Source organism: Talpa europaea (genome assembly GCF_964194135.1).
Source record: "Talpa europaea genome assembly, chromosome: 5".
In the NCBI taxonomy this organism is placed as follows: Eukaryota; Metazoa; Chordata; class Mammalia; order Eulipotyphla; family Talpidae; genus Talpa; species Talpa europaea.
Window position 1 is genome coordinate 32177686 of NC_140071.1, and position 26144 is coordinate 32203829.

At 41.6% G+C, this 26144-nt stretch overlaps 1 protein-coding gene across 1 annotated transcript in view; it reads left to right on the forward strand.

Moving 5' to 3' along the window:
• LIX1 (limb and CNS expressed 1) overlaps positions 1-26144 on the forward strand; it is a gene marked incomplete at its 3' end in the record, with an annotated part of 50319 nt that overhangs the window by 14280 nt on the left and 9895 nt on the right. The window contains exons 2-3 of the mRNA XM_084233403.1: positions 5824-5987; positions 25383-25523. Coding sequence (XP_084089529.1) covers positions 5824-5987; positions 25383-25523 — 305 coding nt within the window. The remainder of the gene's footprint in view (positions 1-5823; positions 5988-25382; positions 25524-26144) is intronic.

A 26144-nucleotide genomic window follows, 5' to 3' on the forward strand; every position in this document is an offset into this window, starting at 1 on the left:
GACAAAACTTGGCCATTTATTAGCTACAGCAAGAGGAAATGAAGTTTAAAGCGTCCTGATTTTGGTGACTGTAGGTGATAACATCACTTAAAAATTCAGGTGGAATAAAAAAAGTTCAAAAGCAAGAGAAGAGCTTATGGAAAAGAAAATGAGGTCAGTTTGGGAATATGTTGAATTTGTGTGACATCCAAATGTATCTTTGTTAGTATCTGATAGCAAAGGTGGAGTTATAAGAGGATGATTTGGGAAATGTTGGCCTATATTGTGGTAGGTAGAGTCATGAAAATGAGCTCTGGCATTCAAAGAGAACAGTAAAGAGGAATCAAGAGACGACAAGGACAAGATTCTTATACAAATCAACATAAGGGATGAGCAGATGAGAGAAATCCACAAAGAAACTGGAAGAACAGATTAGAGACAAGCAGAAACAGGAAAATGCTGTCTGAAACGTCTAGAGAGCTAAGAGTTTCCAGAAGAAATTGATCATCTCTAGCAAATGCAGCTTGAGGTCAGTTAAATTAGGATTTAAATTAGGAATTGGAGTTTTGCCAGAGGTTTTTTTTTTGGGGGGGGAGAAGGGGGGAATGGATGTCCTGAATGAACTCCACAAGGTTTTATGGACCCCACCCCCTCCCCCCAGACCAAAGAAATCCAAGACACCAAGGACTACAAATCCAATAATGTCATCACCACCAAAGGGAGAATTGCTGGGAGCTGAGAGTAGAGTTAAGCAGCAGGCTTGGTGTATAACCAGACATGTGGGCCATGGGGGGAGGTCCTTGGTTTTTTTGCTGGTTTTCAGTGTGCTATTGGGGTTTCAGCTCAGTGGAATTGGTAGGACACATTCACCAATTTTTCTCTCTTTCTCTCTGAGTTTTTCCTTTCTTCATTTGCCCTTCTTATAAATAAACCCTCTAACCTTTATGTGTGTAACCGCAGTTGAGTCTCATCATAAGTCCCTTTTAAGCACACAGGTGAGGACCCACAGTCAGGCCAACCCATTTCATATTGGGGTTGTCCTGTAACAGTTTTAGTCAAATATTGTAGAGGAAAGTCAAATTGTGGCAGGTTAAAAATAAATGGAACATAAGAAAGCAGAGTTCATAATGTAGACTATTCAGTTTAACTGCTTGGTTATAATGGTAAAAATTTAATAATACTAGAAGTAGTCCTAAGGTTGAGTCTTTTATTTATAATAATTGATTCTTTGATTTATTAATTCATTGTCTAGCATACTTATGGCTCCTGAGGAGTAAAGAGGAAACATTTAGAAGTAGGAGTTCAAGAGAATGACTTAAATAGAACAATGCACAGGACAGGAAGCATAAATTCACTGGAGACCGGCAAAATAAAGGGGTGCTGTACACTTGTGCAGATTGGTCCTGAGTTTCAGGAATGGATATTGCACGCTTGGTTGCCCAAGTTTATTCTGTAACATGGCAGCAGGATCATGGGTGAGCACTGAAGCTCACCTGCAGCTGGAGACGAAACTGTTTAGTGATACCTAACTTCAAACTTGTGTGGTTTTCTTCAGCAGTATTTGACCCTCTTCTCACATTTTCTTTCACAAAAAAATAAAGGAGCATGTGCTTCATAAATGGAGCATCCTCTGATAAACTGATCTTTAGAATTCCAAACAGCAAGCTGGCCTTTTTCCCCGTGCACTCCATTCATCTAGTTTCCCAGTCGACAAGAGGAGATAGAGATAGAGAGATGGATTGTGTGTGCACACGTACACATGTTACACTGCTTAGAGGCGATGACATACATAAAGCTATCAAAGAAATCTTCTAAAGTTGAGGGATGAAAAATTTGAAAAGTGCTGCTTTCATTCATGCAGAAATTTTACTTTGTACATACTTTCCAACTCTTTAATCCACATAACTTTACATGCCAAACATTCTTGTGTCATTTTACCTAGATAAACATGTGCCTTCATCAGCTTTTTCCAGTGACCAGCTGAACATTATTCAGCTATGAACTAACTCAGCAGGCTAGTGGCCCTTGTTGACTAACAGAGCAAGAGGCTGCTGGCTTTGGTTTTAGGTTTCAATTGTCAGGCCATGTCTGCTGAATCCCGGAGGTCAACTGCAAGAATCAGCACAAGTCAGCCAGCTCAGAACTCCTTGTTTCCATGGAAATGGGAGGGAGGAGAGGATGGGGGCAGAAATACAGTTTAGAAAATAAAAGTTCTAGTTTTATTTTGACTTTCCCCAATGGGTAAAAAATGTTTCACATATTTTTGGATGAATGAAAAAGCTCTGTGAGTACCCATCTTACTTTGATCACTTCACTGTGGATTGTATTGGTTAATTCAGTTATCCCCTCTGATAGTCTTACATTTTCCAAGTTTCCTTCCCAAAACTCTTCTTAAATACTAAACGCCGCATGTTTTAAATATACTCAGGCATCCAATTCCATCGGCATCTTCAGAACTTGCCTGAAGTATGCACCATAAAGCTGATCCGTGACCTAAAGTTGTGGTTGAAGAGCCAGGTGGTCTAGTTAACAATTAGAAGGTGACTGTGCAATGATTTTGCCTCCAGGTCAAACTGTAACTCTCCTGCCTCCCTGAAAGTTATCAGGCTCCAACATTCGGAAGCACATTCAGGAAGGCACTCAGGAGAATGCCAAAGGGCATAGATGCCATGTTACATGAAGAATGTTTGCAAGAACAGAAACACTTTTATCTAGAACTTGAGGAGACCCAGGACTTGTCTGTATTGGTACACGTTCATGTTTAAGTGAGAGCCACTCATTCAAAGCAGCTTGAGGAAATAGCAGATGCATTGGTTCTGAAAACTCCAACATCCAGTCAATAAGCCTAGATTTGGGTATGGCTGGAACCCGAGGCTTCAAACTGTGCCATCAGAACTTAACCTCTCCTCCATTTCTTTTCTCTACCCTTCTCAGCATTGGCTGTCTTCTCAGCCGTATTTCCCTTTGCTTGGGCGGCACCACACCTCCTATCCCCCAGCAACACTCAACATTTCCAGCAAAAGTCATGGGTTCATTGGCTCCAAATGTCTGGCTTTGGTCAGACCCTCACCCCTCAGCCCTAGAGAGGACATGGTTGAAAGAAATGTGGTTCATAAAGGAAAACCTTTCCGCTGTCCTCATGAGAGATGCAAATGCCAGGCGGCAAAAACAGCAGGTGTCACACACAATCTTCAAGTATGTGGTGGGCTTTCACATAGATGTGGCAACCATGTGCAGGGCAGGCAGGCTGGACTGGGGGTTTGGAAGCTGGAAGCAATCAAGTCCCCAGCAAATGTTTACTCTTTGGTCTTCCTCTCACAGTCGGCATTCGTCTTCTCATAGCTACAGTAGCCGCCATAGCCGTCTTCCTGTCTGAGTGATGCTGCCCTTATATGCTCAGCCTCCAGACTCAGGTGTGCCAACTCATACACGCCACACCACACTCCAGTTGTCCGCCATTAGGGACGTGTGCCCCAAGCCCACGATCCCAAGCACCTCCTGCCTTTAAAGATGCAGGTGAGGGGCCTCCCTGGTGGCACAAGGAGTTGAGCTGCAGCACTATGAAGCTATCCGCAGTCACTGCAGCACGAGTTTGATCCCCAGCCAGGGAGCTGACCCACATGGTGCAGCAGATCGCTCCTCTCTCTGCCCACTGCTCCCCTCAGCAGTGTATTTCAGTCAATCTGCCTGTTCTGCTCCCCACTCTGTCTCTGGTGAATCCTCTCAACCCTGAAGCTCTCACCTCTACCCCAGTTATTGCATGCATAAATAAATAAATCTTTAAAAAAAAATAAAATAAAGCTGCAGGTGATAGCCACAGAGGCCAGTGGTGTAAAAGTCTAACAATCACTTACCCTTCAAGGGAATAAATGTCCACAACACCTCAGAAATGAAAAGCTGGCCACTTACATGAGTCTTACAGGAAAGCAGATTTCAGCTTACTCCCCAAAAGGACATTTTCACTGTTAGAACCATTAGCAGCTGAAATGGGCACCCTGAAATGTGCCAAATACCCAGTCCTTTGGTGTGTGCAGGCTCGGGCCAGATGGGCAGCTGTCAGGAACATTATGGGAGGAATTCCTGCATTAGGCAGAGCCTTGCCAGCATGACCTGTAAGGTCTCTTTTGCCTCCACAATTCTATTATCCTTGTTAATTTCCACAATTCAATTTGCAGTACAGGATAAACAAACCAAACTAATTTGATCTGGAACTTCTGCAGGCTATCACAGGTCATTTAATCTAAAACACATGGCTATAGCCATTACTATGTTTTCTGAAGTCCTCTAACAGACCCGGTCCTTAACAAGGTCTCCCTGTTATTCGTTTCACTCATGGCTTTTTCCAACCCCCTACCTATTACACAATTGCCTTTCATTAGCCTTTAGATTGGGGTGGAGAGGAGCATAAAAGAATTTTCTTTTTGCCTTTCTCCTCTTAAATCTTATAGTAGGTCAATCCCAATTAAAATTATACTGCTTATATCTTTACCTCTGAATTTGACTTTCACTTTGCAAGTTTAAGATTCTAAGAGACATGGGAGCAAGAGCTTTGCAGAGTCAGCTCTGGGCAAAGTTTTATGAAGGCAACTTTTCAAAGAAGGAAGAATGAGCTTTTTAATAGGATAGTAATTAATTTACAAGATAAATTTAATATCTTGCAATGTTGTTAGAATTGGTGAAACAAACCTCTTGAGCCATACTCAAAGAAATGTACATATTTGCATATTTGTATTAAATAAGCTTTTCTTTCATAAATGAAAGCACACTCCCTACCTCACCCCCCAACTATAGAAATAATCTGTTCTGCTTTAACTGGAATTGAGGGGGCCTCCATGGGTTAAGTCTCAGCATTATCACTATTACAGCCTGAGTCTGATGCCTGGCCAGGGAACTAACCCACATATGGCTCAGCAGACCTCTCCTGTCTCATCTGCTGCTCCCCTTAGCAATGTATTTCAGCAGACCCATCTGTTCTGCTCCCCATTCTTTCTCTGGTGAATCCTCTCATACCCCCCTATACCTCTGGCCTACACCCCATTTCTTGTAGGCATAAATTTTTTTAAAAATCAAAAAGTAAAGGGCCTCCCCGGTGGCGCAGCGGTTGAGCGCTGGGTTGCGAAACTGCGCACGGCCTCTGCGGCGCCGGTTCGATCCCCGGCTGCTCCCCGGCCACCAGAGGAGGGTCCCACATGACGCGCAGACCTCTCCTGCCGCCCGCTGCTCCCCTCAGCAGTGTACTTCGGTCCTTCTGCCTGCTCTGCTCCCCGCTCTGGCTCTGGTGAATTCTCTCACCCTCCCGCGCTTCTGACTGTACCCAGTGCATGTATAAACAAAACAAACAAACCAGCAAACAAATAAATAAAGCATGCCTCTATTAAAAAAAATAATAATAAAGTTTAAAAAAAAAAATCAAAAAGTAAAAAAAGAATAAACTGGAACTGACATGATACCCAAGTAAAATTTTGTTTTCATCATGGTATGTTCATTCCTAATAGCTGATTACAATGCAACCACCCCATACCGGGTATGCTAATCACTGTTTCAAGCAGACCTGTTGGTGTTTTCACGCTCTCCTCTGTTCCCTGTTGCACTTCTCCGCGCTCCTCTATACTCCACACCACGCTGCTCCACACCACACCATCCTCTGCCTCCCTGGCCTTATATGCCCAGTCTCTTGGCCCAGGTGTACCCACCTTCACATGCCCGCACCCCACTCCAGGTGCTCGTGAGTCAGCATGCATTCAGGACCGCAGGGATCCATCATCAATCCTAATGGCGGGAGGGCAGAGTAGCCTGATACTTTTACTTACCCTACACTCATTCATGTTTTTTTGTCTTTTTCAGTGAATGTAGTATCAATGTTACAAGAATTTTGGGAAAGTAAGCAGCAGCAGAGAGCCGCATTCCCAAGTGAAAGTGTGGTGGTATATGAATCACTGCCATCTCCAGGACCTCCCTTTGTGAGCTATGTGACCCTCCCCGGGGGAAGCTGTTTCGGCAACTTTCAGGTGAGCATAATTCAGTGAAAGTTAATTGAGTTATTTTTTAAAAAAAGAGACTCATAAAATTTTAGCATGATGAGTCTTAGTGGTTGTAGACGAAAAAGTTGTATCATAGACACACAAACACACACACATATATGTGTATATATGTATATACTGGAAAACTAGTATGATCTTCCTTTTTTAATGTGTGTTTATATTAGGGTGTCCTATGTTATTTCTTTATAGAAAATGAATTTCATAGCATTTTATTTGCCTGATTTATTTCCAGTTTATTTTATAATAAAACTGGAAGAACAAGGTACTGGGCAACATTATTCCATAAGTAGAAAGTCTCAACCTTCATGAATTTCGTTATCAAATACTAATCAAGTTACTACACAACAAAAGTTGAGAATCACAGGCCTGGGGTCAGGCATCTGTGCTGAGCATGATTTCTGCCTCTGAGTAACTACATGCCCGACTGCACTTCTTGATTTCCCTGACTTCATGATGGCAGATACCTGCAGGGCTGATCAGGGGTCATATGATACACACCTGAAATGTGTTTGTCTTGTTCACAGTGGGTATTGTAAGTATTGTTGTGATAATTATTATAGACTCCTTTCTAGTTAGTTAGACCTTTGTTATGCTTATGATGATGTAAATGATAATACATTTTTAGTTGTACACCCACTCACACAAAAACGTTTGCCTAATTAATCATCAATATTTGGTTATCCAATGTATCTAACAAATACTCATTGAGCAACAAGGATATATCAAGCATTAGGTCAAGAAATGAAGCTGTCTGCAGCCCCTGCAGTGCTGGTTTGATTCCTAGCAGCCAGCCAGGGAGATACCCACATGGCATGGCGGACCTCTCCTGTCTTGCCCGCTGCTCCCCTCAGCAGTGTTTTTGGTTGTCTGCCTGTTCTGCTCCCCACTCTGTCTCTGTTGAATTCACTCCCCCTCCCACACCTCTGGCCTGTACCCCAGTTCTTGAATAAATAAATAAATCTTTTTAAAAAAAATCCACACACCTGTAGGGATTCATGTTTGTCTCTTAGCATTTGACAACTAGGCATCCCAGAGGCAAAATTTCCAGTACATCTCTCTGTAGTGTGAGTTGACAAAATGTGATGTCATGTAATTTTTAGGGCTAATCTCATACCTGATATTTCTATTTCTACTTTTTACTTTCCCTTTGAACTGAGTGCCCCTCATTTATTTTATCTTGTTGCTCTAGATTTGTTTTATGTACAAATCCTTTGTGGAGTGAAAGAAGATATAGTTTAGTAAATAGTCCCACAAACCTGTGTCTGCCTAAGGGAAGTCACTGAAGTCTTTGTAACAGATGCCATCATGAGTTGAAGTGTGCACTGAGAGTGTCTTAAGCTGTCAGCATCGGGAAAACTGGGTACAAAGGTTTAGGGCAGGAAAAAAACACACTCGTGTTCAAATCTGAGGAGTAAACTTTGTATGTGGCAAAAAAAATGGTGGAAGATTATAGTTGAACACTCACAGCAAACCATAAGAGATCTTCACACTCTGCAAAGGGGAACAGGTTTTATTTCATGTAAATAGAAACCCCAAAGGACTCTGAGCATGAGGGTTATATACTCAAATGTGTTTCAGAAGGATTATTGTGGTAATGGCATTGGGTCATTCTAAGGCTGAAGAACTGCTTTCAGAATGTCTCAGCCCGCCAGCCAGTGTAGTCTTGCCTTGTTCGATCCTGAGCAGGGATCATTAGGGGATTTTGACCTCTGACTAATAAAAGGGAATGATTTGAATGTGAGTCTCACAGCCTCAGAACAGAGCTTAATGTAATTCTAAACTCCATAGCCAAGAGTGAGGGGCAGGGAAGGGTGAAAAGGCAGCAGTTGAGGAAGATTCCTTGCTCCTCCAGCGTATGCAGATACATCATCAAGCCTTCCCAGGTGAAGCGTGCCCTCTCATACAGAGCTGCCATCAGCCTTCCCATTCAGAGAAGCTCTCCTAGGAAAAGGCCTAATCAGCCAGAGCAAGGTCCTGCCAATCATCTAAATGAATCTATTTCTTTGTCCATGAATGCCAATGGACGAAAGATCACCAAACATCTGAGGAAAACCAAAAGCATAGGAGAAAAGGCCAACGCAAGCAAAAAAGAACAAAAATATTTCAAGCAACAGAAGACATAAAAGAATATTACAATGAGTATCATCAGAGAACTGTGGGAGCTTATTTATCGCTAAAATAGTTATGAAAAAAGAACAAGCAAAAAACAAGGAATGAGAAATATGATCAGCAAATTAGAACAATAAAACTAAATTTTTAAAAAAGAGTAAATCATGAGTAGACATAGATTACAGCCAAAATTAGCAAGAGTAACAAAGTAAAAATAAAGAGTAAAACTTACAGAATTTAGAGCAGGAAAACTAAGGCTGGCAAAAAACAGTACAAGAAAGATGAGGATAAATCCTAGAGGTAAATATTAATCTAATATGAGTTCTAGAAAAAGACAAAGGAAATAAATAATGGAAGCAATTTTCTTTGAGTTAAAGGAAAGCACAAATTTTCAGACTGGTGTGACCTGCCATATTTCAAGTAGGACCATGACAGCTCTCTGAAATGTGACACTTAGGGACAGCATTCTGCTGAATTGATGACTCAAAGGACTTTTTTGGATACTGCATCTTTACATTAAACTTACTGTTACTGTGTGTGTGTATGTGTGTGTGTGTTAACATAGATTGAATTTACATGTGAGACAACTTTGGGGTTGCTGATCAAGTGGAACAAAACTGGCCAAAAAAAAGCAAAAAAAATGTTTTGAAAAGAGAAATAAAAAAGACAAATCTTTGACTCTTCTGAATTAGAAAAACACCAAAGGACATACAGTACAATACGCTTCAGAAAGGGGGTGCCAGAAGGGTATAATGCAAGAGTGTTACATAAACCATTATAGCAGAAAAATATGGAAACATCAATGACATTGACTACTTTCTGGAAACTGTATTATGTTTGCAACTCTTCTATGTCTAAAAATATTTCAAACTAAAAATGTTTTTAGAAAAAGGGTTTAGATGATTCCCTATTACCTTATTAAAGTCTCAATTCTTTATTCTGACAATAAAGACTACAACTGGCCCCAACTTCTCCTTCCAGCTTTATCTCCCTGAAGTCCTTTTCTGATGTTAAATGTTTCAGCCTAACTCTTCCTCATCCATGCTTGGACCTCTTTTTCCCACACCCACACTCATATTCTGACCTACTCCTGAAGGGCTATTGCCCCCCACTCTTCCTAAGGAAACCCTGACCATCTCCCAGGACTCCACTCAACTGTCACTCTCTCTATGAGTTTTTCTTGAATCTTCTGTTATAAATATCTACTTCTTCTAATTTCCCAAAGTAGTTCTCTATTTCTCTTCTAGTCTTTTTTTTTAAAAAAAGATTTATTTATTTATGCATACAAGAACTGGGGTACAGGCCAGAGGTGCAGGTAGTAAGAGGATTCACTAGAGACAGAGTGGGGAACAGAACAGGCAGACTGACGGAAATACACTGCTGAGAGAAGCAATAGGTGAGTCAGGAGAGGTCTGCTGCGCCATGTGGGTAGCTCCCTGGATAGGGATCAAACTCATGCTGCAGTGGCTGCCGAAATCTTCATAGGTTGCATCTTAACCCCTTGTGCCACCAGGGAGCCTGCTGTCTTCTAGTGTTCTGTGTCTTTTACGTCATGTTACAGATACTTGTGCATGTCCTCTCTATAATAGCATGTCAATATCTCAAGGACTATCTGTAACCTTATATCCCTATGACTGCAAGCCCTATATTTTGCATATAGTAATAGCCTAGTACACTTTATTGAATGAGTAGCTATGTGAATGAATAACAAATCCCAAGAACAAGTGAAATCTTTATTTATTTATTTATTTATTTATTTATTTATTTATTTATTTGTGGGACCCTTGCCGGTGGCCAGGGATCGAACTGGTGCTGCAGAGGCTGCAGGCAGCCTCGCAACTCAGCGCTCAACCGCTGCGCCACCAGGGGAGGCCCTGAAATCTTTATTTATCAATTTTTTTTTTCATAGTCAATAATCAACTAAGGTAATTCACCTATCTCTGCAAGATGGAAGGCCAGGAAAGAAAAGTCAGTAACATTAAATCAGCTAGTATTATTATGTTTCTATCAGTGGTTAAAGTTCTGAAAGTGGATTAATTTGAAAATATTGATTTAAAAAACCTTGACTAACCAAGATTTGACCACATTCACACCCAGGTATGCATTATGATTATTCATATGTAATAAAAGTGCTCATATTCTATCTAGAACATAATGCATTTGACAGATCCGTGAGTGAATGTGGAGTATATGAGCCTAAGAAATTCTAATGTTCTTGTTTTTGTTTTTGCTATCTTGAGAATTATTCCCAATCATCTCATAAATTTCTACCCAAAATGACAGGACTTCCCTTAGGTAGTACATTCAGCCTCTTCCCTGTGGTCTTTAAAAAATAGAAAACAAAATGAAAAAACTGAGCTCTTCAGGAGGGAGGCCCCTTAGTGATTTCCCTGATCATTTCAGGGTCTCCTTTTCCTTATGCTGAAATCATCATAATTTAAGGTTCTCAGGAGGATTGTAAACATCCTTGCTTTGAAAGATCCAGAATTTCCTGAATCAAATGTGTTCTGAAAATGTATTTGGGTGAATGGTTGTCAGATCTGGCCTTTTAATCCATTAAACCCTCCAAGATACAATTTAAAAAAGGAAAACCAGGAAGAAAAAAGAGAGATTTCTTCCAAAGCAACACCCTTACACTATTCTTAGTTCAGAAGCCATTTTAAATGCTATTTTCACTATGTACATTTCATCCTTTTTTTTTTTTTTTTTGCCAGCAGTTGGCCCATAAGAGCCTACATGCTCATTCCTACAATGCCTTTCACGTAATCAAATGTCACCCCTGTGCACTGCAAATCATTTTATGATGGATTATTAATGCCAAGACCATGTGCTGAGACATGGAGAAACAATTATGCCAGCACTAGCCTTACTGAGCCGTGGACGGCACCTCCAATGGTGCCAAGTAATTGAAAATATTTGAGGTGGAGTTTAGGACTGGATTTGTAGGGCTAATCCCTTGGGTTTCATGAAAGCTGTAAGAGATGATGGTCATTCATTCTTTAGAAAAGTGATATTCAAAGTGAGCTTTTAGTCTTCTGACTAATCAAAGGAAAGCACTCAAAAATCTCTGATGGACACAAACCACTGGTTTTATGCAAAGAAACCTCTCACTGAAGTAAATGGGCTTGTGTCCATGAAGACTAATTAAAAAATTTTCAGTTAGCCTTGTCACCACCAGCTGAAAAAAACAGCCAGCCAGGAAAGAGAGCGGCTATCACCCTGCCTTTAACCACATCTTCATAAATTACTGCAGCATAGAAAAAGAGAAGTGAAAACATTTTTTTTTAATTTCTAAGCAATAAATACAATAATCTACTGATACTAAATTATTTTTCTTTTAAAATTATATTGAAATATATCGGTCCTTCTTATGTCTTTTATAAAAGAAACCATCTTCTCATTTATAGGATTCATTAGAAATTCATGTGTTTTGCACATATTTTCTTTGTACCGTTTTTCTCAAGGTGGTTAATCTGTCCCTAGCTACATATCATGACCATGAAAACTTGCAGTAATTTCCATTTTTCACAATAAGAACAACACAAGAGCCATCAGATCAAGGTCTGGCTCCCCTCCTGATGAACTCAGAAGGAAAGTCATTCATAGCTTCAGCAGCTGGTTTTATTTCCAAATCCAAAAGGAGAATTTAATTATTTTACTTTGTTTTATATTTTGATTAAAAAGTTGTGATTCAAGTTTTGTTTTCAAGTCAGTGACGTGCTCTTCCCTATAAAGTCTATTAGGGTGATTTGGATTAGTACATTTCACTCTTATTTGAAATAAAAAGCAAAAATTCCGTTGGGTGTAGTTCTAAACCATGTGATTATTTATGTACATTAGTTATGATTAAATAAAAATGTGTCCCCTGGCCAAAATATTGATGTGATAATTTAATTTATTTGAAATGTAGGACATTATTAGGGCATTGTATCTCATCACATAAGTATGTTGTTGTTGCTGCTATTAAAATTGGTTCATAGAAAATAAATACAGCTGTTAAACACTGAGGTCAGGTAAGAGGCTCTTTGTATATTGTCAAATTATATAATTGAGACAGTTAATATCTCCATAGTTGAGCTGTTGATTGATTTTTTTTTTTTTTTCATTTCCAACTAGTGTTTGGTGTTACCTAACAGGACTGCACAGCTGAAAGAGAGAGGAAATAGTCTGAGCAGATGAGCTCCTGGCAAAGCTCTTTCTCCAAAGGCCTTTGATTTTATGCCACTTAGTTTTCAAACCAGTCTTTGCCTATGAAGAGTTCTAGAAAAGTTACTTTTCCGAGGAATGTACTGTCTAAAGGAAGGATAGGGGTTTTGTTTTAAAGCAGCAAGCGCACTTCTTACATATTGTTAGATATAAAAACACATGTTTTATACTTTCATACACTAAATGAGCCTTCTCAAAGTCCAGGGAATTAAAAGCATTCACAATGCTTTTGTGAATTACAACTAACTAAACTACAGTGGACTAAGTTTATAAAATTAAGTTTTTCCCATGAGAGAAGGACTAAGAGATTTGATTAATTCGTAGACTTGACTCAATGGAATTGTAATGCTCTTTTTACTGATCATTAAAATAAAGCCTAACCTTAACATTCCAGGCCCCAAATAGAGATTTAGTTCCTGCCATAAAATTGAGACTATTGCCCTGCACTAATGCTGTTTTATTGCTAAATATTTCTATTTGAAATCATCCATGACCTCTTTTCTGTCTCTGGAGTTATATACCCTAACTCAGATGCATGACATGCTTTGCAATATAACTTAACTTCTAAAGGAGGAATTTCCTGGTAGAAATCTCCACAGGAAAGCATCCTGTTTTACAACTAATGAGACCCAAAGATAGGATGGTTAGTTATAACCACTTCCCTTTGAAAGTCATATGTCAGCTAATGATTATATTAGCTTAGAGACTTGAGTGACCTGCCCATGAAACTGGGAGTGAATGTTGTTTTAATGAGACCTATATTTATTCCCAGGCTCATCTCTGACTTTATTCTGTGTCTTTTCTTATCAAGCCAAGTGAATAGAGATGCTGAACTTCCGAATGAAACAGAATGAAAGGATGGCTTAGGAAAAGGCCCATGGGAAATAAAGACAACATGTGACTCTCTCTAAAGGTGTCTCTTTCTCTGCCCCTAGTTGATAAGCTTCTGGAAGATGCTCATTCTGTGTCTCAGTGAGGAAGACAGACTCCATCTTTCCCCCGCCCTCTCCACCCCCTTTAGCAGTCAGAGCCATGTCCTTTTACATCAAAGCAACTATAAAAATAAACCCAAGCTTTGAGGCCTGATCGATTCATTTTGTCTTCACCTTAACTTGAAAAAAGAAGAAGGAAAATAAAAAAACCTCAAGGAGCAAAACACAACCTGGTTTTGTAATAGTTACCAGGGACCTTGGTCGAGGTATGTGTGTAGAATCGCATTTGCAGCAGAGGTAAATGGGGAGGAGGCCAGGTGGTTTGTATTATAAAAATAACATTCCTTCTGACCCACCATGTGCATGAAACGTTTCTTTCAGTTGACAGGAACTGGTGAGTTTTCTCTGAAAATTGGACTCCCAGACCACTCCCCTCCCCCATACGTAGCAAAGCTCCCCATTCCCAGAACACACAGTGCTCCAAATTGTTCCCAACATATTTACAGTCAGCCTGACCTACAGAGAAAGAGAGACACGATATTAACTTGGGTGACTGAGTTTCAACGGTTGCCCTTTTTCACATCACCATCTGGAAGAGGGGGAAATGCTAATATATCCACAGTTAGATAAATTGGAACACATGCAAATGTTAATGCTTAGACCAGGGCAGTCAAGGTCTTAAAAGAACTGAAAGGGGGACAATTAGCAGCAGGGCCTGGTTTGTGGCACTCTTTGTGCTGACGGCTTGCTGTCAGGATGAAACTGAGGTGTTGGTGACACTGCCCAGAGCTGGCAGGCCGTACACACAAACTCTGCAAGTCACTTGCTGAGACTTGGACTCTGAGTCACAAAACCAAAATGTTCCCAAACACCTGAATGACAGACTTGACAGCCTAGAGGATTTGGGTAAGAATTCTCACCTCTCACCGAGTCAGTTTATTTGATTTTGCCACCTACAAAATCCCAGCTCCAGAGATCTCTTTGGGTTCAATGTGCTATTGAGGAAATGCCACCTCAATAACATTGACCTGACCTTGACCCCAAGGAAGACAGTATCTTCAGCTTCAAGTTCACACATAGTGACAGTCTGTCACATTTGTTATTTATTACATTACTATTTTTATTAAAGCTATGATCTGTAGAGACCATTTTGCAGCCCTTGGTTACAATTGGTAGGCACTGAATGGCATCGACCTAACTTGGTCTTTGTACAATCTGGATCTACAGACATTTTTTTAATGCATACAAGAACTGGGGTACAGGCCAGAGGTGCAGGGGGGTGAGAGGATTCACCAGAGACAGAGTGGGGAACAGAGCAGGCAGACTGACTGAAATACACTGCTGAGGGGAGCAGCGGGCGAGACAGGAGAGGTCGGCTGCGTCACGTGGGTTGCTCCCTGGCCGGCTAGGGATTGAACTCGCGCTGCAGAGGCTGCGGACAGCTTCACAGTGCTGTGCTTAACCACTTGCACCACCAGGGAGGCCCTGATAGTTTAAAAAATAATGAAAATTTTTAGAAGTCTGTTTATGAGTTTAAATAACTTCTCTCCAGAAGTCACGTATGTCAATGTCTTTCCTCAGTGCTTTCCCAAAGAAAGCAGTGCAGTTGAGATATATAAATAGCAAAATCTTCAGTCCAGACACAGTTCCTCAGCACAGCATCCTACCTACTTCTAATACAAAGCATGGAGAAAAGTTATTACATTTTTATAAGAACAACTAGAATTAATGGGGGCATTCACATTACAGTAATAAAGCTACATATACCATTAAACTGACAGCTAAAAGGGGGAGGGAACGTGGTGAACGTCTAGGCAAAGTTTAGAAGACTGGCACACAGAGTAGGCAGGACTTGGTTCAGAGAACTTCAGGAATCAGTCTACCTGCCACATCTGAGGTTTAGAGAACTCAAGAAGGCTTCGGGACCACAGGCATGGAGTCCATCAGCATCTCTGGGAAAAAGTTACTAACCAATTGAGAGCTACCAGGAATATTACTATTCAGAACATAAATTCAGAACATAAATCAGTCTGGCTAGGAGGTATTCTTCTGAACAGTAACACACTATAAACCCTTTAAAAGTTTATAATAAATAATTAACAATAAAACTAATTTCTAATTGGGCATGTCAACTTATAACATGTACCTGTCCAGCAAAATTTTATTTTCATTAATTTAAAAATCTCTATAAAAAAATCAAGCTATTTTATTTTGACAGCCTACTGACTCACAAATTAATCTTGTCTGAATTTTCTCAATGTACACTATGACTATTTTATTTAGAAGAAATAAAACTTGCTCAATAGAAAATGAAATTGATATTTCATTTCAGTCAGTGGTATGTACTTCCTAAGACTAATTTTAAAAGAATGGTAATAAAGGATTTTGCTTTTCAACCTAAATGATATTTATCATTAACTTTGCATAGAAGCAGTTTCTCTATTAAAAAATTAGCATTTTTGGGCCTCCCTGGTGGTGCAAGGGGTTGACGCAACCTGTGAAGCTATCTGTAGCCACTGCAGCATGAGTTTGATCCCCGGCCAGGGAGCTACCCACATGGCACAGCAGACCTCTCCTGACTCACCCGCTGCTCCTCTCTGCAGTGTATTTCAGTCAGTCTGCCTGTTCTGTTCCCCACTCTGTCTCTTGTGGATCCTCTCACCCCTCCACATCTCTAGCCTGTACCCTGGGTTTTGTATACATAAATAAATAAGTCTTTTTAAAAGTTAGCATTTTTATATTAGCAGAAGTGGATTTATCACGGTGATATTGTGATTTATAATAAAAAAAATTTTTTTTGGTCTTCATCCTGGTTCCTGGCACATAGTTCCTAACACTCTTGGAATTTCCTAAGTGATAAGAATGATAAAAGTATATTTTAGTACTCATAACAATCCCCTTTCTACCACACCTGAGCTTATACTAATGAGGTGACTTTTGGAAAGCCCCTAGGCTCTTGGTTTGTTGCCAGGGGAACAAATTGAGTGATTAGAGGGTTAGAACTTTCAGCCCTACTCCCAGTCCCCACTCCAGGAAGGAAAAGGAATTAGAGATAGACTTAATCACCAATGGCCAAAGAATTCATCTATCTTGCTTATTTTGAGAAGCCTTCTGATGGGTTTGGGAGCACTTCCAGATTGATGTACACCTGGAGGTGCTGGGAGGGAGTGTGACTGGAGGGGTCAAGATTCAAGCCCCTGCCCACTAATCTCTTCCTCTGGCTGTTCCTGACATGTACCCTTTTATCATAAATCAGTAATCTAATAAGAAAACTTTTTCCTGATTTCTGTGAGCCTTCCAGTGAATGATGGGCCCAAAGGAGGGGATTCTGGGAGTCCCTGATTTATAGACACTTGGTTGGAAACATAGGTAACAACCTGGACTTACAATTGGTATCTGAAGTGGGGGCAGTCTTGTTAGACAGGGTTCTTAATCTGTGACAGTTTCAGAATGGAGTTAAATTGTGGGACACCCACTGGTGTCAGAGAACTGGTCAGTGTGTGGGAAACCCGCACACAGTTGATGACCAGAGTACAGAAGTGTAATAGAGGAGCTAGCTATTCTATTCAACCAAAAAGCTAGTGAAGCTTCTGCATAAGCCCTTTCCAAATCACAATACCAAATTTTTAATTTCATAATTTTTAAAAGATTTACTTTATTTATTTATGCATACAAGAACTGGGGTGTAGGCCAGAGGTGCAGGGGGTGAGAGGATTCACCAGAGATAGAATGGGGAGCTGAACAGGTGGATCTACTGAAATAGACTGCTGAGGGTGAGACGGAGAGGTCTGCTGCACCATGTGGTTTAGCTCCCTGACCAGAGATTGAACTCTTGCCACGGTGGCTGGTATCTTGATAGTGGTGAGACTTTAACTCCTGCGCTACTGGGGAGGCCCTCATAATGTTTTTCTTAAACAAGTTCCCCTAAACTGTATAAGCCTCAGAGTCTACAAAACCTGATTCTGTTCCTGCCAATAGAAAGAAGACACAGAAAATGACTAATCCTCACTCCTCAACTTCAGGATCACCTGCAAAGATTGTTAATATGCAGATTTCCCACTGTGATCCTTCTGAAGAGACTCTCTCCCAATAGGTTAGGCTGGGATCTGGGATGTGCATGTGTTAAGTTCCCCCAGGTGATCTTACTATGAGCACTAAAGGTTTCAACTACTTGTTGAGACCTTGACCGAGGCTTATTGATGATCTTTGTGTATCTGTGGGTGCCCACTAGCTTCCTGGTGATTAAAATCCAAAATAAAACACAAGGCCTGAATGAGCTTGTTGGGAAGTGGGGGGAAATTCCTTATCCAACAGAGCTGGGGGAGATTAAATTATTTTTGCTCTTGAAGAATTATCAAACATTTCCAAAATTGTTGAGGAATCTGATGTGGTAAAATTCCAAATTCTCTTGGCCCCATGCTTAATCAAGGGGTCACTTTCAGTCAGAAGGAGAAACTTCCTATAGGAGATAATATTTTGTCTGTTCTACTCATAACTGGCCTTTCTCTCTTCATTTTCCTTCTCCCTACTGTCCAGGTAGAAAAAGCATCCAAAGGGCAATAGGCAGGGAGAGGCACAGTGTGCTGCTTCTGCTTTGGTCTTTCCTTCTGAGTGAGGTTGTTAGTCACGTGGGAGTGAGAGCAGATACTCTTCGCATCTTTTGTCAAAACATCCTATGGAATCTCAAGTTGGAGATTTGGCTAAAATACTATATTGATTTGGGGATTGCTTCAGTCAAATTATGTATATTCTCTGTCCCAAGGTGAGTGATCATTTCTGTGACAAGCAGAATAGTGTAGAGGTTAAAAAGGTGCTGAATTTTGTTTCAGTCATTTCTTTTTTAAAGATTTATTTATTTATTTATACAAGAGCTAGGGTACAGGGCAACGGTACAGGAGGGTGAGAGGACTCACCAGAGACAGAGAGGGGAGCAGAACAGGCAGATGGACCAAAAACACTGCTGAGGGGAGCAGCAGGCGAGACAGGAAGGGGCTGCCGCGCAAAGTGGGACTCTCCCTGGCCAGCCAGGAATTGAACCCGTGCTGCAGAGGCTGCGGACAGCTTCACAGCACTGCATTCAACCCGCTGCACCACTGGGGAGGCCCTGTATTTTGGTCATTTTTTAAGTTGTATGACCTTAGGATATGTAACCTCTGATTTTGCACCTCAGCAAAGTGAGGATAACAAAACCAACTCGTAAGATTGTTAATAACTAAATGTGACAATAAACTTAAAAGTGCTTAGTTCCTTGCCTGTAATGTCAGCAATAAAGATCACTGCCATGGTGCCCTCCCTCAGGGTTTGTCCTAATTACTTAATTTGAGTTAAGCCTTTATATTAGTTCCCTATCACCAAGTAACAATTACATTAATCAGATCACAGTTTCTGAGGCTCAAGAATCTAGAAGCTGCTTAGTTGGGTGGGTTTGGCTCAAGGTCACCTGGAGGATGTAGTCAGGTTGTCACCTGGAGCTACAATCATCTGAAGTTGTGATGGGGTCTGAAGGATCAGTTTTCAATCTCATTCAAATGCTGTTGGCAGAAGCCATTTGTGGTTGAACACATGCCCCTGTAGAACTTCTCTCAACTTGGCAGCTGGCTATTCCCAGGAGGGATCCGCGAAAGAGATAGAGTAAATGTGACCAAAGCGGAAGCCACCATGTTTTTTTACAACCTAATATCCAAGAGACATGCCACATTCTATTGGTTACACAGACCAATTCTGCCAGTGTTAGAGGCTCCAGCCATCTTCAAATCTGCCTGCCACTGCCCCTGATGCTCATACTTTTTGCTTTTGGTTTAATGTTAGATTAGAGTTGGGGGCTTTGAAATGATTATAGTGGGGCCTTCCGGGTCGTGCAGTGGTTGAGCAGGGCTACGAAGCTGCCTGCAGCCTCTGCAGCGCCGGGGTTCAATCCCTGGCTGCTGGGGGAGGGTCCCACATGGTGCTCAGACCTCTCCTGCCACCCGCTGCTCCCCTCAGCAGTGTACTTCGTCGGTCTGCCTGTTCTGTTCCCCGTTCTGGCTCTGGTGAATTCTCTCACCCTCCCGTGCTTCTGACTGTACCCAGTGCTTGTATAAATAAATAAAATAAATCTTAAAAAAAAATGAAATTATTATAGTGATTGATAATGTATCAGAAAATGAAAGGCACTGGAACATCAAGATAAATATGTGAGTGGGGTCAGCTAGCCACTTGGAAAGCATGTCGCTCCACATGCCTAAGAAATCCACAGCTAACTTTAGTAGAAACTTGACTATTAAATATTTCAGTTCTGCACATTCACAAAGTGCAAAGGACAGAAGCTGTCTCTCTATATTAACAAGTAAGAATGGCTAGGGGATAAGGCACGGTTTACAAATCTGTATTTATGGTTGGGGTCTGGCTGAAAAACAGCAAGAATAAACCATAAAGCCTGGGAAGTCTAATTCTAGCAGGAAGTTGCTTTGAAATCATATCATACCTCACTCACTCCTGAAGCCGTTGATGACCAGCTTGGACACATTGGTTTGGACACATCAATAAAACATTCTGTCACTTACCATATTTTATTTTCTTACAGCATTTCCCATCATTCCATGGTAATTCAAACATTATCTTTTCTTATAGCAGAATCCATCTTCTGATTTAGATTTGCCAAGTAGATTGCTCTTGGCTAAGTTTCTTGCCTAAGCACAGGTCCTTAGGGTTGGTGAGGTCCCGTTAAAAGATCCCTACAGGAAAATATGCAGCCCTTACTGGCTTGTATTTGTAGCTGCAAAAATTTAGAAGAAAGCGGCTGGTTAACATTATAGACATTTTGAAGTACTTGTCTTTCAGAAATGCAAAGAATAATAACAAGAAAAGTCCTTTGATGGCTCAGAATTTATTTTATTTTATGTACTTATTAATTGGTACACTTTCTCCTCCATTTTAACCAAAGATTCTGTGCATTGAAACAATAAAATAAGTAAAGACATGTGTCTCCTCTAAAATCTTGATATTGGTTTAGTCTCTGTAGTCCTTTTTCATGCTTTCTGGGTAAAGGCGCTCTGTTCTCTCAGCCGGGCAGTACTTTGATCTCAGAAGCAGTGCCATTTGGTTGTTGTAAATATATGTGGTGCCTTTGATCTAGTACTTAGCTGGTCTTATTTAAAATAGATAGCTTCTTTTATCTAAGCAGTGTTTACTAGGTCTCTATGAAAGATGGTTTAAATTGCTATTATTTAGCTAGAAATTTACATAGTTGCTTCAGAGTGCTGATCTGAATCTAATTCTCTCAATTCTAAAACTCCAGTGTCTCTATTATAGATTTTGTAAAGCCAAATTTATACTCAAATGAACTGTTCCTACAGATGTCAGATAATATTTGCAAAACTTTGCTTTTTAATGGAAAACTGATTTTTCAAGAATAATAAACACAGTCTATATTCACACAAAAATAGTACTTTCAGAGCACCTGAACCTACTGGCTAATGTACCTCTGAAATTCACATATTAACATTTTTATATTGCTGGGTTATGCATACTATACTGGGTATATTGAAATGAGATTTTCACTAATAACGATAAGTATATATCTTTAATTCTCTTTTTTTTGGTTTTTTTTTTTTTTTTTGGTGGGACCCTCGCCGGCGGCTGGGGATTGAACCGGCGCTGCAGAGGCTGCAGGCAGCCTCGCAGCCCAGCGCTCAACCGCTGTGCCACCAGGGGAGGCCCATATCTTTAATTCTCTTTAAGAGGGATTCTTGAGCATTTTGTTAGGTGGTGCAGAGATTTGTGTTTACGTTTCCTAGGCTGCATTCAATTATTCATTCAACAAATTTTGTTGCAGGTACCAAGATATAAAGGTTACTAAGTCACCTTTCTACTCTTAGGGAGCTCAGTCTGGGAGCAGGAGGAGGGTGCAGAGGACGAGCAGACAACTACATGGCAATATGGTAGTGCCTTTCATGGACAATGGTCTCCCTGTCTAGCCTTGGAAGTGATCAGGGAGAACCTCCTGGAAGAGGAGGTACCTGAGTCTCAGTGTAAGGTTGCTGATTCAGAACTCGACATCCCATAAATTCCCAGTCAAATCCATAGTAAAAAGTCAACCTAGGGCCTCCCTGGTGGCACAGCAGTTGAGCGCTGGGTTGTGAGGCTGCCCGCGGCCTCTGCGGCGCCGGTTCGATCCCCGGCTGCTCCCCGGCCACCAGAGGAGGGTCCCACATGGCGCACAGACCTCTCCTGCTGCCCGCTGCTCCCCTCAGCAGTGTACTTCGGTCCTTCTGCCTGCTCTGCTCCCCGCTCTGGCTCTGGTGAATTTTCTCACTCTCCCGTGCTTCTGACTGTACCCAGTGCATGTATAAACAAAACAAACAAACAAACAAATAAATAAATAAAAAACATGCCTCTAAAAAAAAAAAATTACTCTTTAAAAAAAAATAAAATAAAAAATAAAGTCAACCTATTTGTGTAGAACCTCACTCCCTAGTCCCTGGTTTAATACAAGTGGCCTAAACTTTGGGAGAGGTCTAAATCTTTTACGACTTTGTTGCCTAAAGCTTCACTAAGGCCTTCTTGCTTTTCAGTCAAGGAGAAGTCTAAACTACTTTTCACATACATGTTGAACTTTAGCTCTATTCTTCTCTTAAAGAAGATACTGGCAGTCTCCCTACACTGAAAGTTAAAATTACTGCCTTGAATTGTTCCGCTTTGTTAGGCTCTTAACATGTTTTTCACCCTCCTTGGTTCGTTCACATGCTACCATGACCATGTTCAAGCACATTCAAGTGCTAATCTTTGGAATAGGCTCTCTGGAGGGTACTTAAGAAGTGGAAAAAGGGCCCTTCCAGGCCTGGAATTTGGGAGAAGGGCAAGGAAGAAGTATTTTGCAGTTAAGTCCAGGATTGTGGGATCATCTCCCCAAAAGGGTTAGATAAGCTTTTCTAAAGATTTATTTTTATTTATTTATGCATACAAGAAATGGAATACAGGCTAAAGGTGTGGAGGCGGTCAGTGAGAGGCTTCGCCAGAGACAGAGTGGGGAGCAGAACAGGCAGATTGACTGAAATACACTGCTGAGGAGAGCAGCAGGCGAGACCTGCTGTGCCATGTGGGTTAGCATCTTGGCCAGGGATTGAACTCATGCTGCAATGGTTGTACCACCAGGGAGGCCCATGATAGCATTACTTTTTTTTTTTTTCCTAGTACTTCAAGAGAGTAGTTTATTTTTTATTGTTTTTTAATTTTTTTTTATATTCCCCATACAATTGCAACCCCCTGATTTTGGACCCCATTTCCTCCTTTCCCCGCACCCCCCCCCAAGTGTGTCTCTGGTTCATAGTTGTTTGTTGATTTTGATTTTTTTCTTTATTATAGTTATTCTTTTTCCTGGTCCCTTATTTAGGTTTTCTAGATTCCTGTTATGAGTGAGACAATCCGGTATTTTTCTTTTTCTTCCTGGCTTATTTTGCTGAGCATGATCCCTTCCAGGTTTTCTCAGGCTTTTATTGAGCTTTTACATGTAGTGTAGCAACCAGGTACACCGCAGGCAGGAGTGCCGGGGGGCCAGGAGGCAAAGAGGCCTCCAAGACCCAGACAAGTCTTCACTCTGGGCTTCTTTCTCTTTTCTGGCTTTCTCCCCTTCTCTCTCCTGCCTCTCCTGCTTCTGCTTCTTTTTGTGACTCTCTCAATACTCCTCTCATGGCCCACTGAAGCAAACAAGACAGCTTATAACAATGTAACAACTGCAGGTGCCCCCTCAGACAGGGCAATCCTAATGGTGGTGTTATAGAGCAGCCCCGATATTGAACAAGTTCCTGGCTGTGGGTCCCCACCCGCGTGATTTAAAGGGACTTATGAATACTCCACTACAGGCACACACAAAAGGTTAATAAAAGGTTTATTTACAAGGGAAAAGGAAATAAGGAAAATGTACAACTCAGGGAGAAAATAGGGAAATAAAGTCTTTAATGCGTCCTACCTGATCCGCCGACCTGGAAACCCAAAGTCACTCTCAGAGCTGGCCAGACGCTGTGAGCTGGCGGAGAGCCAAAATGGGGGACCCCCCCCCCAAAGCCCACGTGTCTGCCTTTTATATCAACCTGGCTGCTTAACCCCACCCTCAGGTCCCAGCTACCTTTCCTTTGGTGGTGATGGGATTTGGAGTTCCCAGTGTCTTTGGCTTTGGCCTGGAATGGGGGTGGAGTCCACAAAGCCTGTATGGAATTAGCTTTAGGACATCCTTTTCCCCCTAACAGTGGGAGGGCAGAAAAGCCTGAACACCATTTACCAAACCATTTACCCTACAATCTCCTTGTCTTTCTTCTGTGCCCTTTCCTAGTAGGAGAAGAGATCACCACTCCATAAACTTTGGCTTTTTCTCTAATCAAAAAATCAGTCACTGATCCCCCTTTTTATGACCTCACAGGGGATTATCACCCAGGTTTAGGTTTATCAGTGAACATGTCCTCTCTGTGAAAATCTTAACTCTCTGAGTAAAAGAGGAGGTCATCCCCTCCTTATCATGTGACGCCTTCCCCGCCTCTCTGCTTGACAGCCTCAGTCCCTTGCACATGATGTATAGGCCTGGTTTGCCCCAGTTTACTTTAGAATTTATAGTTAAGTTCTCTATAAATATGCTATTAAGTTTTTGTGCAAACTCGTCTGAGGCTGTGTTGATACTCCTCCAATCCCAGAAGAACCCAAAAGGGTGGGGAATATCCCCCTTCCCCTAACAGGATTGTCATGCTAGTAGTTACAACTGCTGAAAGAGGGAGGGGTAAGATCCCCTGTGATTCCAGGGGACTGATGCTGGAATTGTGAAGCTGGAGAGGAGAGGCTGGCCCCTGGAGGCCACAAGACCATGAGTTTGGAGTCTTCCTGGGAGGATGCAGCGATGTCAATGTGGAACAGATGAAGTGGAGCAGGCATGCGTTCAAAAGCACAGTGGAAGGGTTTGTTTTGTTCTTGTGGGTGGCACTGAGCCCTAGAGGCTGCAAAGCAGGATGTTAGGTACTTCCCTTTCTTTCATGTCAGTAGGCAAGTAATGCTCAATCTGAGAACCGTGCATTTTAGGTTGGAGGCGCTCTGGAGATTTGCCCACTCGTCCAGTGAGGGAAACAGTCCCCAAAATTCAGGAAACCCAGGTCTCATGTCACTGAGGGGCAGAGCCAGGAGTATCTGGCTACCTTGTTAACCAGGACCCAGACCAGGGCTTATCTGCCTGGGCCTTGTTTCCAGCTGGAAGTACCGCAGCAGAGTCTAGGACTCAAGGTGTTTCACTGGACGTATACAGGAGAGGCCATCACGCTCTGATGTCTTCCAGTAGGGTCGGGTGCAGGAACAGCGCATTTCTCATTGGATTTCAGCCTTTTATCTGCACCCCAGGCTCTACCCTACTTGCCAGAGCTGAAATTTGAATCCAAGCAGTGACTTCAGAAACTGTACACTTAGGGCCTCCCCGGTGGCGCAGCAGTTGAGCGCTGGGTTGGGAAGCTGCCCGCAGCCTTTGAAGTGCCGGTTCGATCCCCGGTTGCTCCCCGGCCACCAGAGGAGGGTCCCACATGGCACTCAGACCTCTCCTGCCGCCCGCTGCTCCCCTCAGCAGTGTACTTCCTCAGTCTGCCTGTTCTGCTCTCCGCTCTGGCTCTGGTGAATTCTCTCACCCTCCCGCGCTTCTGACTGTACCCAGTGCTTGTATAAATAAATAAATAAATCTTTAAAAAAAAAAAAAAGAAACTGTATACTTAATTACTATATTAAAAGACTCTCCATTCTCCTTCTCAACTTACATTTTTTTCCTCTGAAATAAGGATTTGAGGAAGGCTCTGATAATGAGAACAGTCACCTAGCACACAACAATGGGCATTACTTTATTATTACGTATTAACCAAATATGCAAAACCTCTGGTGCGTAGTAGACATTCAGGGACCGTGATATGAGACAAAAAGCATTTGAAAAACAAGATCTTTGCATGGGCTCTAGGGCTGAAAGAAAATCTTCATGATCTTCAGGGGATTAGCAATGGGTATGAAAGAAAAGGTGCAGACAACAAATGTGTGAATAGAACGTCTAGAGACCCATTGAATCAGGGATGAAGTGGTGAGAGGCCGAATCTTTTAATGACTCCTTTCTCCTTCCCTTCTCAAGTGCTGCTTAAGTAGAGCTGAGGCCAGACGCGATGCAGCTAAAGTGGCCCTAATCAACTCCCTCTTCAATGAGCTGCCCTCCCGCAGGATCACCAAGGAATTCATTATGGAGAGTGTACAGGAAGCGGTTGCCTCCACCAGCGTAAGTGCCCACCAGGGAGGGGAGAGCTGGCTGTTCTGAAAGTACTGAGGTGTTTGAATCTTGGGAGAGATGCTGAAGTGAGCAAATTCTTTAAGAGGTGTGCAGCTTTAATTATTACCCATTAAGTTGTTAATTTCCCGCAAAAAGAGTACTTACTTTGGAAATCATGAAATCAGAACTGGTTCCCTATTCCACAACTAAGGAATATTTGTTAGCCTCCCTGGATCACAACTAATCAAGCATTGGATCAAGATAGATAATTTGTTCCACCTTGATTTGTTTATTTGCATGTTTGATGTTTCAGAAGTTTTGATTCTTTCAGGCCTTAAGAACGAGTGATATTACTTTAGTCGAATGACAGACTAGTTTAGTTTATCACTGGCAGCTTGACTAGTCATAAAATAATCTGAAGTGCTTGTTAAAAGCTTCTATTCTGAGTCATCTTGGGGTCCTGCAATCTGTATTTTCAAGGAAATTCTCACCGCTGAGATATGGGAAAAGCCACATGCCCATTATTTGTTAGCTTTTAGAATTATCATGCTTAATTAATATCAATCATTTCTTTCAGAGACCTTTGGAAATTTCTGTAATGGACTTAATTAAATGCCAAATGTGAAGATC